Source organism: Falco biarmicus, chromosome 11, assembly GCF_023638135.1.
Source record: "Falco biarmicus isolate bFalBia1 chromosome 11, bFalBia1.pri, whole genome shotgun sequence".
Lineage (NCBI taxonomy): Eukaryota > Metazoa > Chordata > Aves > Falconiformes > Falconidae > Falco > Falco biarmicus.
In genome coordinates, this window is record NC_079298.1 from 24471155 (window position 1) to 24491865 (window position 20711).

General features: G+C 38.1%; 1 protein-coding gene and 1 long non-coding RNA gene across 3 annotated transcripts in view; one reads left to right on the forward strand and one right to left on the reverse strand.

The window, feature by feature from the left end:
- Window positions 1–8287, reverse strand: part of OLFM3 (olfactomedin 3) — a 69242-nt gene extending 60955 nt beyond the window's left edge. For both annotated transcript variants that reach the window (XM_056355319.1, XM_056355321.1), the window contains exon 1: window positions 7991–8287. In XM_056355319.1, coding sequence (XP_056211294.1) covers window positions 7991–8107 — 117 coding nt within the window. In that variant the 5' untranslated portion in view covers window positions 8108–8287. The remainder of the gene's footprint in view (window positions 1–7990) is intronic.
- The window catches only part of LOC130156698 (uncharacterized), a 334368-nt gene that overhangs the window by 203261 nt on the left and 110396 nt on the right, over window positions 1–20711 (forward strand). Inside the window, exon 3 of the long non-coding RNA XR_008824566.1 lies at window positions 14178–14333. This is a non-coding gene — a long non-coding RNA (uncharacterized LOC130156698). The remainder of the gene's footprint in view (window positions 1–14177; window positions 14334–20711) is intronic.

Genomic DNA, 20711 nt, shown 5'->3' on the forward strand with positions numbered 1-20711 from the left:
AATATGAATTAGGTACTAAATATTGAAAGTTCCCTACTTTATGCTTCAGAAAAAGCCTATTTGTTGTCATATGCTCACCTGCTACTTTGCCTGACATGCACCTCTGCATTCTTTATGCAAGTGGCCAGAAATACCTGTGATGACTGCAAATAATACTGACCTGAGATCTCATTATCTGAGAACCGAGAATGCATATATCTACAGCTGTATCTAAATATTTCATACCATCTATTCTATGTACTCTTTGTTACTCAGTACAGTAGCTCAGTGTTACAACTACACTTTTTTCTACATATATTCTTGTGAAAACCTCAATACCATATATTGAAAATGCACAGAATCTTATAAGGTAGAATTGTTAGGATAATATGTAAGATACTATACAAAATAAATAGGAAAGAAATGATAGCAGTAGGGAGGCTGAGACTGAACAGCCCCATTTAATATGAGTAAGCAAGCGTGTGGCAGGTTTGTGTTTGTGAGATCTCAGATCAATAATACTTCCTGTCACTACAGGTATTAATATAGTTTCAATATACTGAAGTTCTTATTTCTGTAAATCCAATTTTAAAACTGGTCCAAACTCAAATAACTTTTACAATTTCATATATGGAAAATCATGTAAGTACTTAGTTATCTTCTTGAAAGGAATACACTGGAACACATTTTAAAGTATTTTCCTAAAGGAGTGGTTCTAAAAAAGGAGGTCCATGAAAATCTCTATGAAACTGTGGGTTTTAATAATGTGCACGAAACCGTGGTTTTTAATAACGTGCACCAATAATTGAAGAATAATATTATTCACGGTGTTGTGAGGTTAGCGGTTATTAGGAAACACCTTCTAGAAGCTGGCCAGTAAAGATGAAGACTAGAGATCATCTAGTTTTAGTAAACAGAGGTAGCTAGACAAATTGTACTAACTTTCTTTGGCTGATAATATTTTTTTCCGTATTTATTAAAAAAAATCTTTCAGTGCTATTCCCAGTGAGATGGCCTTACGAATGGGGATAAGATAATCTGTACGAGGAGCCTTGTTATCTTGCATTCTAGTGTCTTGGTATCTCTTTTAGACAGAAATATGAATTCTCCAATTCCAAGCAAAACTAGACTTCAAAAACCTTTAATAACAGGAATAAAAGAATGAATATTAAAATAGTAATTTTTTTTAAATAGTTTCAAGTGTTCTGATAAATTATGCTGCTGGTAAAATTTCAGTTGCCTTTAAGATTGGAGTCACTAATGAAAAAATCTGAAGCTGTAGTCTCTGTTTATAGTGAAGTGTCCTATTCTTGGAAGTAATACTGTGACATAAGGGATTATGTCCACGATCGGTCTCCTTTTTTTTCAGATACATTTCTTGACACTGTGCTGTGCACAACATTAAGAAATAATATCACAATTGTCTTTGCTTGGGCTTCACTATCACCCAGACATTGTAATATGAATCTTAAATTCATGAACAGACACAAATGCTTCCTTAACTAACTACTCGTGTTTGATTCCTGCATCTTGAAATGAGGGTAACTCCATTATTTCAGACAGTGAGGGGTATCAAGTGGCCATCAGTGGTGGATGGGTGTCCTTCAGATAGATAGATAATAATGTGCCATAATCAGAATTGTTAAAGTTGCAACTTTTTGTCCATTTCTAAATTGGAGGTCTGTGCAGCTTTCACTACAAAAGAGCCACCTTTATATTTCTGTTTCACTTATTTTCTTACTTCTTGGATAACATGCACTGTCCTTTCTGGTTAATATTCATTGTGTTCCAGTGCAACTATGATAAACAAAAGAATCAAATTTCTGAATTGGTGGTAAAGATAACTTAGTACTAAAGTAAAAGGAATTGTGTCTTCTAGAAAATTAATTTCTTTCTGATCTTAGGAAAGTGTCCCAGGTGACTGACTAAAGGAATGGTTACGATGTTTATCGCCTGTTTTTTCTTTTTAGCAAACTCAACAAAAACATCATTAATGTCAGCATGGAGTACATGAAGATTGATGCCGTGTACTTTGAGAGTTCTTAATAGATCTCCCTGTGATTGCATTAAGATAATTTCCTCTCAGAAAAGAAGAGTCAGTAAAAATACTGAAGGGGGAGAGTTTTGGAGTGGTTTTTTTTTTTTTTTTTTTGGTTGTGTGTGTGTGCAGGAACCCCCTTTTGAAAAATGAGGTCAGATCAGGTGAACAGTAAATTTTTCTGTTCTGCAGTTGCACCAAGTGCACACTTACTAGCTGACCATGTGGAAAGTAGTGCACACTGCATCCTTATGTTAAATTAATACAATCTAAGCCCTTTGATCTGTCAGAATTCTTGAAATACATAAAAATATTTACCTCTAGAATGTTTTCCTGTAGACTAGTCCAAGTATTTTAAGAGTAATACATACTGCTACTGTATTTCTGTTTTCTACTGGCTTGGAGGACTAAGAATTCTGCTAGTTAGGTTCTTAGGTCGAATGATTAATGTGTGCAGAAACATGCTTGTGTCACACATCTTGGTTTAAAAACATGTGAATAATAGATCTGGTCTGGAATACTGATGTATGTTCTTTCTATTTTTATCCCACTTAGGCTTAAATGCAAGAATTCCTGAAATTTTCAGTTCATTTCTATGTTTGAGAAGTTTTCCACCTGTTTCTGAATATTCTTCATGAAAACAATTCTGTATACAAACCCAGGCACACAAAGTCCTCCCTTTCTCTAGGTTTCATCTTAGGCAGGAAATCCACTGCCTTGTGGAGTGAAGCAGCAGGACGGAGTGGTGTTCTTTTGAAAGATGGTCTTTGAGAGAACTGCTCCCAGACTACTGCTGCACAGATTTACACAAGGCTTTTGAATTTTACCTGGCTTTCGGTGAAGATCTAGTAAGAATGCCTAAGTGATACAGGAAGCATTTTTGTTAGTACTACAGTATTAAAAAAGGGGATTTCAGTCAACTAGACTGGACCCTCTGTGAGGACTCCCTGTTCCTTTCTTAATAGGCCCCTTATGAACTTCATGGATTTGAGCTTGAAAGTTATAACTTAAATCTGTAGCCAACTGGAAACACCATTTTTAGAGCTATTGTTAAATGCTGGTTTAATAGCTCTTAGACTGTATTTCCTGTTCCTGACAGTCAACTTTTCTGCTTCAACTTTTTCTTCTTCACATATTTTACGATTTGTTCCTGCTTTATTGGCTTACAACTTGAACAAATACAGAAGAAAAGTGGACGTGCCCAGTTCCCTGAAGGCAATATACTTCTAATGGGAAATACTCAGTATATGTATACACATCTGTGTGTACATATACTTTTTTTTTTGAGATTATATATGATGTATATAATCAGTGCATTCAAAGAAGCAACAGTCATTAGTAGTGAACAACACAGGAATCTTTTTAGCTAGAGAAGGAAAAGGTCTCTTCACATAGCATCAACAGTTTTAAAAAGCCTTTAAAGACTGTGTGGCGTCTGATAACACCACAAGAGTTAGCAGTCATGCAGATGTCACATGCATGTTTTTGCATAGTGTTTTCAAATACCTTCATATATGTTACTTAAAATGATGTAGTGAATTCCTTTGTGATTTTATATAACATATGGTGGATGTGTGTCACTGAGTGTGGATGAATAGGAAATATGTGAAGCATCTTTTTTTCTGGGACTCAAAGGTTAGAAGACACTGTATTGACCATTGCAGGAAGAACCAGTAGTGTTAACAACAGTCTTTGCTTTTTACCCATTGATTGAATTTACCAGATTGAGAGTAAAATAACTGCAATGACACCTGGGAGAGGGCCCAGGGTATATTGACAGCAACAGGATGTTCTTCAATGGCTATTGAATCATGTTGCTCAGAAATGGGAGAGCAGACAGGAAGCAAGAGTTGACCACATTCAGCAATTAATGATTTATAGCATTCTTAAATCATGCAGGCTAAATAATTATATATGATTTTCCTATTGACTGAATTCTAATACTGTAGGTAAAAGGGTAAATTAATTTCCCATATAGCCGAGATTTCCCTCCAATTTTGCAGTGCAAAGTAGTACTATGAGTCATATTTCCAACAAAAATAGTGTATTGTGGTAACCCTTGTATTTACATAGTATTCTTGTTATAAATTCTCACAATAGAGATTAATTTGTATTGCAAAGTAGCATTAAAGTAGCATGCTCTTCCTACTGACAAGTTCTTGAAATCTGGGGAAAAGTTTTTATTGGCTAGTTGTGTAGTCTGATTATGGGTGAAAATTGTAGATTTTTAAAATCTAGACACACAGCCATTTCAGAGATCAAAATACAAAGTTTAATTAAGCATTCAAAAATAGATTACTGGTTTCAAATTAACTTTTATTATTTAATGTTAATATTCCCAAACATCCTATTATCCCAAGCAATGAATACCAGATAAAGAGTTGCTTTCTGTAACTGTCCTTAATGATACTACACTTTGCTTATGTTTGGGATTGTACTCGGCAGTCTTCTGAAACAGTTTGGGTTTTTTTCTTCTGAAATTCAAATAATTGAAACCCAACAGATGTAGGACCATACAGCCATCATAAAAGTTAAACGCAAAAAGTTAATGAACTGCATTGAAAAATGAACATATTTTCCAGATCTACTTAAATGCTCAAAATTTAACTTCAAAAAAGCCATCTAGACTTTGAAAACCGCTGAGCTTGATTTCTATGTAGAGCAGCATTACATCACTATAAAATGCTCATTTGTTTATACTATGGTGATTATCAAATGGTGGCCAGCAAAAGCAACCCTTTTAAGAGAAGTCCACTTTACATACTATGAAGGTCACTACATAAAACTCTAGGCTTGCAGAAAAGCAGCACAGAGATGCCACCTAGCAGTAACTCTTAGAAATTTCCTAGTATGTAATAGTTTCTTCTTTCAAGATACTGCATTTAAGTGTAGGAGAAAGGAAAGATTTTATATTCCAAGTCCTTTCCCTATAGCTGGCTTCCTGCTGAATATCTAGCCAACCTGCCAGAAATAAAATTTTACTGAAATATATTATAATGAATAATTATATTTTCTTCCATTTTTCTATGTAAATACAGAGAGAAATCAGAATCACATTAACAGATATAATATTTAATAAGTCTTGTAAAATTTATATTCTGTAATTAGCACTGAGAGTGTTTAAAATTAATCAGTAGTGAACTGTCTTCCGTTTCTTAAAGAAGAATTTCCAGAGGTGGTCAATAATTCTGTAGCATGCTTAGCAGGGGGAAAAAAGAAGAATAGAAAAGCATGGGCAATAAATTACTATGGTTGAAATAAAATCCTAATGTTCCAGAGGTTTAAGAATAAAGTACGTATATATTTTTGTTACATATTTTACCATAAGATGGCGATACTTAAACTCTTTACTATCAGAAAATAACCTGGTAAGTTTAGCGTAAAAGCCCTGCCATAATAAGGGTGCCTGTGGACAGCACGCTCCTGTCAGTGATGGCCTGGTACTATATCAAAGCTTTTTTTCCCAGGCATTATTTTAAAGTAGTTGATCAGTAAAATAAGTTATTACTTGAATAGTAATTATGTAGGACATGAATAGGAATGTATTGTGTATACTTTGAAATGCCTGATGTGATTGATTTTCATAAGCTGAGTAGTTTGTGAGTGTCAAGGGCATGTAAAAAGTTGTCTGTATAGTCATGAGCATATTGCACAATTCTTTTTGGAACAGAGAGAATTTAACATCCCCTTGTTTCCTACAATTAATTTCATATGATATATTTGCTTCCCAACCTGCAGGGCAGAAAATCATTATTCCACTTCAATTTAGCACAAAGCAAGATAAATAACTGAGCAGTGCTTCCATTTCTAAAGTGGTATTTCAGTCACAACTTGTACTTATTTGCTAAAAAAGCCCTGCAAACATTTTTACATGTCATTTTTCACAGGCATACAAAATCTGTTGTTCATAGTCAACAAAACTAAGTATCTGCCATGTGGCATCTTTTGTGTGCTTAATGTGGTGTAGCATCTTAACCAAGGATGGGAGTAACCATTTGATGTCATGTTCTTATTTCTGAAAATCCAGTTTAGCTCTGATAAACATCAGGCTTTGATTAAGGGCTCTTATTTTTGCATAACCTTAAGGACTTAGAGCTTTCTGGCTCATGACCCCTTGACAAAGTTAAAAGAACCTGCAACGAACATTTTAATATCCCTGGAAATGTCACAGAGAGTGATGAATAAAAGGCCGTTTTTATGCCCTCTGCACAGGATGCCACAGCAAAAAGGGCTAGAAGCAAAGTTTCAGAAGTTAATTTATGCCATTTCAGTCCAGTGGCTCATCCTGCGGATGGTGACAGAAATATGATATGGAGCATGTCTTCCCACTGTTATTTTGGGGCATATCTCTGACACCTGAACTGAAAAAGAATCCTGCCAGCTGAAGCCTGTTTGCTGGTTATACTCTTCTGTGGATAGACAGTGATACAAGTTTTGCTTTTCCTGCTTTCCACAGTCTTTTTTTAAGTCTCTTAACTTTAACAGATGTGTTTATACACATCTATATATGTGTGTTACATATATATATATGTGTGTGTGTGTAACAGAAGATAGAAAAATGAGTGTGTGGAAACCTGTAATTATAACGTGACCGTGTGTTGCTGTTCACCCAGATGTGGAACTCCTGGGTAGTGCCTGATGAGTCTCTACAGATACAGCAACAGCTGATACTTTCAAACAGCTGCTGTTTAATAACATTGATATAATTACTTAGCTAATTTTATTAATCCTATATCACCTCCTGCTTTTTTGAGTTTTCACTGTATCTTACTGATAAAAAGCCTGTGAGAACACTGCAGCTATAAATCAGATTTCCACTGAATTGCTTTTTAAGTTCCATGTTGATATTTTTTAAACAAGAGGAACATCTCTTCCATATTGTTGGAAATGCAGTACCTATTTGTGTATGTGATTAATACCTTTATTTTAATGGAAAGAAACCTGCCAGAAGACCTGAGCATTGCCTCATATGGTAATAATGCCTCATAATGATACCTAAACAGTATCATTAAAATGACATTCACCAACAGACAATATACATTGTGGCAAAACAGTAAGGACCACTGCCGGTAATGGACTGCAATACTATATGAATGTTTTCTCTTGGTACTTTTTAATAACGCTGACAGTTACAAGACTGCATGTCACAAAAAGACAAATGAGACAAGTTGTACATCTATAAGATGCAGCACTACAGGCATCTGCAGGCCTGGGGGGGGCTTCAGTCATTATTGCTCTTAAGTGCTATAGTGCAATTCCGATTTTTTTTTAATGGTTTAACCTAAAATCACCTTCACAAGCAAGGCTGCATGGCGAAAACACATTGTACTTTTGGCGTTATTTCAGTATCTGCTGTGATCGTTTGGTGACCCGAACGCGTTTGAAGATAGCAGAACGCTGCAGCAGCCTAACGGCGCTAAATAGGGCTAAAACCAGCGTCTGCACGTGACGCCTCCGGTTCCACTCCAAGCAAATCTGTTCCCAGCCGGAGTCCGTCCGTCCCTGCTCCCGGGGCCCGGCTGCTTCCCCGGGCTGGTGCAGGCTCCGGGCACCGCCGGCCTCACCGCCTCGGCCCGGGGGAACGCCGTGCGCTCCCGCCGGGCACCGCCGGCCCCAGTCGCAGGCGCGCCCCAGCCCCGAGCCCCCGCCGGAACTTCTGCGGGCGGGCCGGGGGCTCGGAACGGGGGGCGCCCGCTGCAGCGTGCCCGCGCCCGCGGCCCCTCCGCCCGCTGGCACCGCGCCGCCCCGCGCAGCCGGTAAGCCCGGCACCGGGAACGGCCGCTTCCGCCACGGACTTTCCCTCCCGGCCGATCGGGCGACCAAGGACACGCGCCCGCCGCTGCCCACGGCCGCCCAGCCGCCCGGCGGAGCCGCTTCGCCTGCTACCGCATACGCCGTGCGCGGGCCGGCGCCGCCTGCCTGGCTGCGGCCACGCCAACTTGCGCACCGCGGGGGCGCCCGGCCGGCGCCTACCTTGGACGGGTCGAGGCCGGCCAGCAAGGACAGCAGCAGGAGGTTGAGGATGTTGGCGGGCGCCCGCATCCTGATCCCGGGGCTGCCTCTCCGCGCCGCTCCGCTCCGCTCGGTCATTCACTCCGCTGCTGCTGCAGCGCCGGCAGCCGCGCTCTCTGCCCGCCCGCCGGAGCCCGAGTGGAGGCGGCAGCCGCCCGGGGGACGCTCATTCCGCGGGCGGCCTCGGCGCGGGGAGGGCGGGCGAGGACGACGCTGCCCGCGCTGCCGGCGCGGCTCCGCTGCCCCGTCCCACCCCCGCCCCTCCCCTCCGCTCCCGGCCAGCCCACCGCAAAAGTTTGGGCCCGGGCGACGGCGGCGCGGGGAGCGGCGGATGTGACATCACCGCCGCCGCGAGGGAGCCGCGGGCGGGGGGCTGCTGCGGGGCGGCCGCGGGCTGAGGAGAGGCGCCACCCGGGCGCGCCGCGTCCCTGCGCCCGAACTCGGTGTTGTCCCCCGCCGGCAGAGGCTTTTTGCTCCGCGGCGGGCCCCGTGCCGCCGGGCGCCGCTCCGCCGCTGGCTGCGGGCGGGTAGCTGCGGCTCTCCGGCCGGGCGCACCTGGAGAGGGGCCGGCGGCTGCGGTGGGGAGCCGCGGCGGCGAGAGGGCGCTCAGAGGAGCGGTTGGTTTTTTTTCTAGGGGATCTATCCCGCCCTTTCACTCTCCGCCTGGAAAGTTGATTCAGGGCTTGGCTGAGCCCTGGTGGCGGGGAAGCCCCCGCGCTGCCTTGCAGCTGGGCTGCGGGGGGCCGCCACGTCTCCTTGCTGCGGCCGGTGGGCTGTGGTGGGAAGGCCCGTACGGGGGGTGGGGGCAGGTGGTTGGCCTTCCCGAGGGCGTGCTGTAGCTTGCAGTCAGGGCTTTCCTTCTCTTATCAGTCATCACATTTGTAGCCAGCCGAGGCTCTGGGTGGGCTCCTGCCGGCCCGTGCAGCGGGTCGTGGTCACCCTTCGGCAGCTCCAGCTGGGGAGGTACCGGCAGGGGTGTGGTTTGGCTTCCTCGGGGCTGCACCTTCAGCACACCTGAGTGTGGCCCGAACATAAATCACACTTTAAACAGCACCACTCTGTTAGCACGGGCAAAGTATGTTAGGGTTTCAATTATTTTCCCTTACAAGATTCAAGTTCCTGATCTACGGTCAGGGTAACCTGATTTATAAGAGTACAACTACGATTATTATAAATTATTTTTTCAGCTTTGCATGTATTTGCATGTATTAGCTTTACAGTTAGCAATGTATTTTTGTCTTGATTAGATTAGATCTGGGGTCTACATTGTGTACTTTTTCAGTAGCTAGCACAGATAGGCTGACACTATTGTGGATTTTTAGGTGCTATGTAATCTTAACAAAGAGGAAAAATATCCTTAAAGAAGCACAACTAACTCTGGTGTAAAAAAACCCAAACAACCCAAACCAGAAATCCAAGCTCGGGAGGGTGTTTTGGTTGAGCATCTATTAGGATGAGTACGGACAGGGCATGGTTTTCTAACTTACTCTCTCCAAGTCTATGAGATTGGTGTCTTTTGTCTTCAAGAGTCAAGACTGCTGCTGAAAGACAAATAGAGCAGAAGCTGTTCTGCCCACGTGTTATCTGAAAAGATTGCATATCCTTGGCATAATGTTCCCAGATCAAAAATGCCATTTTTTCTTGCAGTGATTTATTATATTTTTGAGTTCTGAATTTCTTCTAGGATTAAAATAACCAAATTTTTGTTTGAGTGAATCAAAATGTATGTTTTATGCTAAGATGACTTAGAGAAATCCCCTTTGGGTCAGCAGCATCTTTTGCAAAGATATATTTCATTTCCATGGAAGGAAGGTCTACGAAACGTGGTTCCTTACGACAAGAAAATGAATTACAGAATTTATGAGTGAGGCTCTGTTGACATCCCAGGGTCTAAAATGGAAATGAGAATCCCTCTGATACAGACTCTATTGAGAAAGATATAGAAAGAAGACTAGTTTAGTGTTTGGGGTTTTTTACCTGTAAAAAAAAAAAAAAGCGAAAGGTCTATTTTCTATGAAATACCAATAAAAAATAAAAAAGGATAGTTGCAAATATTAGTATGGATCCTGTTATAAGTAATGGTACCAAAGCACTGGAAATCTGAGATTCTCCAAAGGACAAAGTGAACGGTGTTTCAAAGAAACAATTTCTTATGAAGAAAGAACTTAAATTATAAAGCCACAAAGGCAGGTGTGAAGGTATTTAGATCTTTTCTGGAGTACTTCAATGACTAGTTCTCTCGTTCTCCCTACCTTCATTTTCACCACACTTTTTCTCTCCTTCATTTTTTTATTCTATTATGGGTAAAACTGGCAAAATGTGTAAACTATTATATCAATTACAGCATGCAAACTTCTTGAAAAGCTTCAGCGATGCGGTGTGTTTGGTCACTTCCTGATGCTGCTTGGAATATCTGTCTGTGAAATCAGTAAAATATTGAAGAGTAAAGTTAAAAATAAAACAAATGATTCCCCAGGCCCCTGAAAAATGTGAGACTTCAGATCTCCTGAACTCCTCAGATAGTTTTATGTGTTACAAACTTATAATTTGTTTGATATATGAAAAGGTACCACAACATGTTTCAAAAGGATGGCATAAAGTGACCTAATTCTGTGTCACTTGATTTTAACAATCCATTAGGAAGAAAAATAAAAGATGTATCAGACTTACTCCTCCACCCTCTAGCAACCTGAAAACTCATTTTTTTGTCAGAAAAGACTGTCTGAAGAGCAGTGAGAATCACTAGCAATTAGTACTCGAAATAATTTGGCTTGTTAAAACATATCTCAAAAATTAAACAAAATTCAGGTCCATGTGAAGCTTTTATTTCTGTTATATACCCCAGAGTGGCAAAGCTGATTCTGAAGATCTTTAACAAAGCTTTTAATAAAGCTTAAAACCTATGAAATTCTATGTGAATTACTTTTTTTTTCTGAATTCTTTGTATGGAGATGACTGCAGTCAGGGTAAAATACTCAGTCATGAGAGGAGAAGAGAGATATCAGAAGTTTTCCTGCAGGCATCGGTGACAGTATTAGCAAAATGGAGCCATGTGGAATACAGCTTGTCTAGATAGTGAAGGATATTTTCAGTCTGTAGTTAAAATTATAACAACTTCTTTTTCACACCATATTGCAAGACATACTGCTAGCAGTTGGAATAAGATACTTGTTCACTTGGGTACGCTGGAAACTGAAGTTGATAAATTGCATGTAGGTGCTGAATTATATATCAGTCAGTTCCAAGTTCTGCAACCTGAGTTTGACAGCGTGAAAGTACTGACGGGAGCTGTGATAAAAGACAATGTATGTATGCATATGTAGAAAGACAGTCTTTAAATGATTTATAGCAGGTCACATCTGAAAACTTTTTAATTGCAGTGCTATCAAATATTTTTTCTAGACAAGAAAATTTTTCATGAAATCAGCCATATATTTACGCTGAATATGTCATGGGTGTTGAATCTTCTACTAAGTTAGGAAGGTGGTCCGGTTTTGGAATTTTAGGCATTCTCTGTATTTATTATAAGGATGAGAAGTTTAGGGAGTTGGGAAGAGGGGCTGAACACTGACTTATGGACTTTAATGGAGTTGAAATGTCCTGGGAGAGCACAGATGTGTCTTTCATTACAGACGCAATTTCGGTATTTCAATGAAACTAACAAGAGAGAAGGATGAGAACAAAATTAGGCTATCAATGATACAGAAGCTAAACTTTTATGATGGGTATTTTATTTGATTATGTTTGTAAGGAATGTGAGAGAAACAGAATGCTTGAACTGTTCTTAGATCAGGTGAATAGAAAAATCAGTAGAATACTAATCCATTTAATTTAGCCATTGAAGAGTATGTAGATGTTAAAGTACAGAGATATTGCAGATATGGGACAAAATTCAAGACTACTGTAAATCATTAAATCTGCTTATATTTGGGTAGATTTTGCCATCAGATTGAAGTATACTTTATAGTTCAGTCATGTAAGAAGAGTCATTTTTGGAATCTGTCAATACTACAATCTCACTTCCTAATCCACATTGCTATATTAGTTAGTTACAAGGTTGAAATGAGGTTTTGGCAGCGTATTTTATCAGTGTAACTGTCCTAGTGGTGATTACTAAATAGAATTGTACAACTAGGTCAACACTGAGTATTTTTTGAAGTCCTGCTAATACCTGAAAAATGTATTTTGTTTTTCTGTATGTTATCAAGATTGAAAGGTAAATAATTATTAAAATAAATCTAGCAGTTGATGTGTTTCCTAATCCCTGCTCTCTTAAAGTGAATATTTTAAAAGAACTTTTGTTACTCAGGGTTTTTTTAGGAACTCTTCTGTGGAAATTACCTTTGTATATATCTCTGTAAGAGTGCACTGAAAATAGTTAAACTTCAGGTTTCTGAAGAACTGCAATACTAATGCTATTTCCCCATGAGCTTACTCTACATGCAAGTAACTGTGAATCAGCATAATTGTTACTGGCTTCTGTGAAGTATACAAAGCTGCACATGACAGATGTACAGAGATATTTAGGTACTGGGTGAAGTGGACAGGTTTAATAGAGAACCAGTGAGTCAGGCACCTCTGTCAGATCTACAACTCTTTCTCTAAAACTGATCCGTATTTAGAATTTACTTTTGTTAAGTTTGACCTTAATTTAAATTGGTGAAGAAACTGCCCTAGTAAAGTGTTACTAGGTATTTACAGTTCATATGAAATACAAAAAAGGCATAATTCTGTGGAAATATGTTTTACATAAAGTTAATAGGAATATCAGTATTTGTAAATATTTCTATAAAGTTATTCAGTTTTCTTGGTTTTTCTTTCAGATGTCATTTAGGCTTTTTTTCCCCAGGACTTCATTTATGCATCGAAAACAAATTGGTGAAATAAATACTCTTTCTCTTTCTGGCCTTTTAGGAGTTATTACTTTAGAGCACCGTATGGTTATAGTCTTTTCAGATTCACAAATCAGTTAATATATTACTGTATAAGTAGAAATGAAAATGTGTAATTAAAGATTGCATAAGTTTGAAATGTAGGAATGACATTCTTCATGAAAGTGACAGAATATATGAAGAATGCTTACCTATCAAAAATGCTTTTCCTAGAAGGTTATGGAACAGTGCTCGCAAGCTCTCTGATATTTTCCCCTTCCTATATGTACAAGTAAAATATGACGTATCCCATCAGAGTAGCCTGTACATGTATTATTGGTTATGCGGGACATAACTGTAAATATAGTTACACTTAAGGCTTAAGATTCTCTTGTAAAAGATCACAAATACAGTAAATGTATTCTTGATGAACTCTGATGTTCTTACAGTGCCATGATCACGTAGAATAAGTGAAACTTGGAGAACTAAGGTTGAGATGTTTTATTTCAGAATTCTAGTGCAGATAGTAAAATCTAGTCAGTTGTTTAATGGAAATTGGTTGGGCTGGCAGATTTTAAAAATAAAGAAGGTACAATTACTCAATACGAATAGCAATAATATAATTTTTAAACAGTAAAATATTCAGTTGGCATAATTTAAAATTGAATATTACCTCTTAAAATCCATAATTTGCAGCCTGTCAAGTCACAGTTACAGTTGAGCTAAGTAGCTGATGATCAGAAAATTAATTCCCTAGCTAACTCTTAGAAATTTATAGTGTTTTAATATTAAATATTTCTTCTAATTTAGAACATAATATACTTTGCAAATAGACACTGCAATAACAAAGACAGCAGTATGCTGTATGATGACACATATATTTATTTTGATAGTAATTTTAATTCTCTAAATGTTTATATGCAAGCAAACCTAGTTTGTGTCTCACAGCATATGTATGGATATTTACTGACCGAAATGTCATAGTAATGAGGCTGCTTGCAATATTTCTGTGTAACAACATGATGTTTGTGGGAACTGAAAGGACTGGAGGGCATCCTCAATTATTGATCATTAGGGAGTTTCTGGGGCTCAGAATCTCACATGTGTGGCTCTCAAAATAATAAAAATAATAAGTAACCACTACTAGAAGTTCAATTGCAATACCGGTCTTTGTCATAATCACTTAAGGGCACAAGTACTTAGAAGAAATACTAAGTCATGACTATAAATTATGGTGCAAATATTCTGATGGATTTTATGTTCTGTTCTGTTTCAAGGTTGTGAATGTTACCTTCATCCCTGATATTTTTCCCCAAATGAAGAAATCAGTATATCTAGTATCTCACACCTGTCTTCTGTGCAGAAATTTCTGCTGGAATGGAGAAAGAAAAGTTTGCATAAGAACTTGTTGCAAAGCCAAATGCGCTTAAGAGGTAGGTGTTTTCTGTAATACAGTAGTTCATTGCTTTGATTTTTAATCTGTTTCAGTTTTTAAAAGAACCTAGTAGTATGGTGCTATTTGTGATACTAGTGCAATATTCCTGGTTCTGTCCCATATAGCCAAGACGTATGCTTTTTACAGGTGATGACATAAAGTCAGGCACTGGTATGATAATCTTTTTTAGTTGACACATATTTGATATTTTAATTCCAGCTGGATGCTAGAATATAACTAATCTGAAGAAAGTAATTGTCTAAGCTGAAGCTTACTGGCATTCCCCTGGTGTTTCTGTAGGATTAGATTTTGAATACTGATGTAGGGTTGTGGCTGTGAAAGTATGTGTTAGTATTCTCTCAGATCAGTTTAAATAGAGAGACAGCTTTTAAAAAGGCAAATGTTAGGAAAAGAAATACTTTGAAAAGGTATTTTGGTTTGCTTCCTACAAGGTTAGGTTCTAAAGTAAGTGTTTCTAAAAAGTAAATTGATGTGTCTCTTGGCCATTATCAAATAGTATCTGCTCTTCTTAATCTGTGAGGAGATTATCCAGGTTATACACTAATTGTCATGAATGAAGAGACCTCCAAACTAGCTTCTTCCAAGTCTCAAAGTGGTATAGGTGTGCTCTCTTAAGAGTTGCACTGGGTAGACTTCACTTCTCAGCAAATTCTGCATTCCACAATGTACATTTTGTTTTCTATTTTCTCATTACAATATCAAATTTGGGAGACCATAACTTGCATGTAGGATGTATTATCCTTTTTTAATCATTTCCATTTGCCCAGTGTTATCTCAAATGCTTGAGAGTTGGCTCTCGTTTTGTTTTGATTTTACTCCTGTTGCATGGCAGCAACAGAGGGACAGATGAAATGATTCAATTCATTCCAATTCCACTCATTCATAGCTTTGGCTAAGATACTTGGTCAAAGTCTCTCTTCTTTAGAGAGGAACGTTTAAAAAGATTTTCTTCAATTTTCTGTAGGATATCAGCCCATCTGTAAATTCTAGAGGGAATAACTGGATTAAATAATCTATAGTAAATAATTGTAAGAAAACTATGCTTTGAATCAAAAGGTCATGTAACCTCATACTGTGGTTTACATTCCAGTAATTTTGTTGGGTTTTGGATAGCTATCCCTCATTTACAACTGGTGTATCTGAAAAGTGAATCATATCTACAATATCTGATATTCAGGAAGTATAATAGCTATAAACGCTACATGTTGCAAGGCATAAGGAAACCTTTTTTTACCATTAGGACAGTCAAGCACCAGAGCACGTTGCCCAGCGAGGTAGTACAGTCTGTATCCTTGGAGGTTTTCTTGAACAGATTGAATAAAACTCTGAGTAACCAAGCCTGACTTCACAGCTGACCCTGCTTTGAGCAGCAGTTTGGGCTGGAGACCTCCTGATGTCACTTCCAGCCTGAACTATCCTATGATCCTGTATGAATGTGAACAGTGGTGATCTGCACAACTGGCTTGTCTCTTCTGCTGTGTGCAGGACTTGGGAGCTGCCAGTCTTGCCCCTCAACATATCTGGGAAAAAATAGGTGCTTTATTTCCCATCAGTATATATTTTCTGACCAGTATGATCTATAGTATATAGTTTTAGATGTATATATGTGCCTATATATAGTTTTAGACCAGTTTGATGTGAGTTTTTATTTACAGGAACAGTAGCGTACTAATTACTCAGTTTTCTAATTTCATGTGATTTTATTGACAATCAAAAAAAATATGTATGGAATTTTGGCCCACCTCCACTTTTTTTTTTCAGAAGATGGCTGTAGTCTTTCTAAGAACCGTATTAAGCTTTTTCATAATTCATTAAAAAAAAAAGTCACTCCTTTGTGCTGGCCTTTGACCATTGTTTCATAGGAACTTCAGTTTATACATTATTGCCACTTTTTTTTTTTCCTTAAGCCAGAGGAGAGCTCTTTAAATTGGGGTAATACTGAGGCATGACAGTGAGGTACATAAACTGTGTACTTACTTGCTCATATCTGCACTGCATGAGTGTTCATATAAATATCATGATCTTTTTGAATATACCCTAGCTCCAGCTGTTAAGCAGTGGGCTCAAAACCAAAGCTTTAATGAATTCTCTGAGATAGTCTTTTTTTTTTCATTTTAAACCTGTGCATCAAAGAAACATGAGATACTACCAGTTCTCTTACAGAACCTGAACAGTCTTTATTTGACTTGTGAAGAAAGCTATGAATGAGGGGTTTGGTAACATATTTCTTGGAAGGCTCTACACAGCTTTTCTTTCAGAGAGAGCAGTACAAATCCCTTGCTGTCATATTCAGCAGATGGCAGCATGCATGTTAACTGGCTGGGTATCTGTTCAAATCTTAAAGCTGCCATGCCATATTGACTAGCAAGTAATTAATTTGTCAGTGTCTTTAAGGTCAGTCACAGTGGAGGCTTTCAGTGTGTTAATATGAAAAATCATCTTTACCCTGAGGGGGCACTGTCACAGCAGGTAGGAACTAATTGTGGAATTATCTTGCTTTCTTCCTAAAATACAACTGTGTTGGAAGAAGGTAACCATATAAAACCAGTAGAATGCAGTTCAGGACTCTGTTTTCTAAAACATTAAAGCACAGGTTTAATATTTCCTTACATGCATATCTGAGTAGTACCAGGACCCAGGGCCTGGGGATTAGGTCATGAAAGGCCATCCAAAAAAAAAAGCAAACCAAAAAAAGCAAGCCATGACCAAGGAAATGTTTGTGTGTGATTGTGTAATAGCAGATGAAGTGTGGTGTAGATGCCATTTTATCAGACCCCTGAATATGAGCAATGAAGGCGTGTGATAGCTATATGTGCCAAATTGCCATGCCACGTAGAAAACCCCCTCAGTTTTCCAATCTACACAGGAGATCGTGTGTATGGTGTTTTCCATTGTGGTGTTCTTATCATACTTGCAGCAACAGGAATAACAGGGTACTGAAGACAAAATCTAGAATGTGATCTGAATTTTCCAGTTATGCTGAATTTTGACCAGGGCTCTTAAGGTGAACATGGGTGAAAAATGTGATAGACTTTTGATTGTTGCTGAATATTGGAAATTTGCACTGTATCTAGAGCTGAATGTATTGTAAGAATGGAATTAGCAATTTTTTTTTGCTATGCCGTGAACTGCCTTGCATCTTTGTGTTGGCAGTCACCTGCATCTTGCAGATTCTTTGTGTTAAGTATGGATGCAGAAGATATTTGCAACTATAATGTACTTTCCCACTTGGTCACTCTTGGTTCCAATTTGGCAGTGCAGTGGCTCAAGTAATTTGCTATTGATTCAAATCTCTCCTTATCTAGCAGATGTACAGGTCATTTAAATAAACAGCAGGAGAATTTCTTCAGCCATATTTTTGTGACTGCTATACAAATATTGTAAGGTTTTACTTTATTATTATGATTTTTTATTCTGAAGCTTTATTTGTTGTCTTATTAAAATATTTGCCAGTTTGGTGAAGCCAATGTAATATGGGACTGCTTTACACTTTATGCTTTTGTAATGGACAAAAGAGGAACTTCTCGAAGGGATGTGTATAACCTTCAGCTAGGATTTGAAATCAACAATGATGCCTTGTGAGTGTATCTTATTAACAGTTAAGGCTCTTGAGATGTCATACAGAACTGGTGGTGTCCATCTGTGCACACACTAAAAATATATGTGCATTAAATACTATTTTTTACTAGTTAACTTCTAGAGTGAAACAGATCTTTGATCTGACCTGAATGAGTATTCGAAACATTCCAAGAGATGCTGATGTTACTGCCAGACTCTTACTAATAAGGCCTCTCCAGCACAGTCCTAAAAAAATCACATTGGGTTTCCATTCTGTGTTTCATATTGTGGAGGCTTCCCTTCTACACCTATCCTTTGGGAACGTAACTCCTGTAATATAGGATAGACTGGTTGGGTTTTTTTCCCCAGCTAACTGATTTCTGCAGTTAACATGGAGTGTGAGTTCAGGTGGATCTTCTGTAAAAGTCAAGAACAGAATATTATAACATATTTGACAGGATTTAGGTAATACAAATCAGTGTTCCTGTCTTTCTACAAGCGTATTAGTTTCTTAACTGATTAAAGACGACTGGAGAGAAAGGAAAGCTTTATTCACATAATAACTTCTATTTTTCTTTTATTTGTGTTTAAAGGCAAACATTTGCTTTCCCATGTTTGAGCTTGTTAGAAAATAAATGGTAATGTAAAACCACAGCTCAGAACATTAATGTAACATTAGAAGATCAATTTGAAGAAAGAAGAACAATTACCTGTAGACTAGGAAGTCTTAAATTCTTTTCACAGACAGACTTCAAACATTAGTTTTGGTTAATTCATTCAGCCAAGAAAACCGACAGTTCGGACTGCTATAAGATTTCAATTTGATTCCATTACAGCTATCACTGGGCTGTGCTGAGATGCTTACAATCAAATTATAGGTTACTGGCACTGTCTAGGGCAATAGTACTTTTATATTTTGCATTTTACCTTATAGACATGTAGTTACCACTTGTGTCCAAACACTTTTGAGTAATGCGTCAGAAGAGTAACGTTACCTCTGAAACAGCAGCCTGACGGCTAGGGCATGGATGGTGTTCCCTTACTCTGTCAGATTCTCTTAAGAATGTGGTTAGCTGTGTTCTAAAATGTAATTTCACAGTGGACTGTGTCCACCTAAATGAAATTAATATGCATTCTGCATGTTTTGATGGTTTGAAAACGCTGAACTAGAAGCTTTTGATTTTATTATTCAGCCTTCTAAACTGAGAAAATGTTTTGCCTAAATAGACTTAAAAAATAATTATTTTAAATATATTGATATTACTCTAAAAATTAAAACTACCTCTTTTAATCAAAGCTCTACAGAAATCCTGCTAAAAGTAGTTTTTTAATAGTCTTGCTTTTTCCAAAGTATTAAACGATAGCTTTTAAAAACATGCTAAGCATTTTAATGTGACTTGAGTCTCTCATTCTGTGAGACTGGCTGAAACAAGAAGATCCAAGCAGAATCAAAGGCATTCCTATAAGACAAATATCAGATACAAGCAGGAGGTGCTTTCTCAAGAAGCTTTGCATAAGACAACAAAGACTTGTAAGGATGGCACAGCTATCCAGGCTAGTAAAGGAAGATATGAGAAATACTTATGTAAAACTTTGCTATTTGTATTTCAGAGCTTCAAACTGCACTCTTCAGAATAATACACAGTTAAGTTGGTTGAAAAGTTGTATATGAAGCTGTTTATGTTAACTTATTTTTGTATGTATAGAACTTATGTACACAGAGGAGACTAAACTGAACCATTTTCATGTGTTTGGTAAACAGTTTTCAGTCTTTGTGAGGAAAAATAGTGTTTGTTTGGTAATTAAGAGAACATCACTTAGAAGGAAATCTTTCACATTGCTCCTGATATTTTCTGACCTGGTCAGTTACAGATTATTTTTTTTTAGAAGTTTGGAGTGGTAGCTTAGAAAATGTTCACACCACAGGTATTTATTAATTATACATATAGCACTGGAAGGGGAATGAAGGTAAAAGAAGGGGAGGAACTGTGAACAGGGGTATGAAAAAGAGGAAAAGTGACTAAAAAATGTTGAGTGACAAAACAATACAGAAAACAAAACAAATCCAAAACAATTACTTTACATTTTCTTAACTGCTCATTACCTGCTTAGGCTAAAAAGCCCCCCCGTTAAGCACATCCTAAAACCACATGCTTTACTGCATTTGTAATATTTTGAATTAAGTTATACATTTTGAGTTCCAATACCTAAAACTGAAAATGCAAAAATACTCCCATAGCACTGTATTTATGATGTTATTTATCTTAATCAGCAAGGACTTGCTGTATTGTGATATAAAACTCTTCTATAGACATAGTTCTTTTTTACAGATAAGGCATTTAATAATTACAGACAGTGAGGTGGCTTGAAATTTAGGAACCTTTTTAAAGTTACCCATCATTACTTTGTATCCCAGGAGTCTTGATTTGCTTGTATGCATAAACCTATTGCTGACATTTAAGTCATTGCCATTCAGTGTAAAAGACATCTACAACATTCATAAATGGCTAAGAGAGTTGTATCTATTGTGTAAGTAACACAGAGCCTTAGAAATGTTTAATGGCACTTTCAGGCAGAAGAAAACAACCCCTTAAGGATATGGTTGTTGCTTCCTGCTCCTTGAATAATGTATATTAATCTTACAAATTAGAGCTTTAATTCCTCAGGTGGTGGTGAAGTATATCTTATACTGGAAAATATTCCAGTGTTGATGCTTTATTGTCCCAGTTATGTCTCACCATCTGAGTCACAGTCAGAATTTAACAAAGACAGTCTCTTATGGTACAAATGCTGTTTG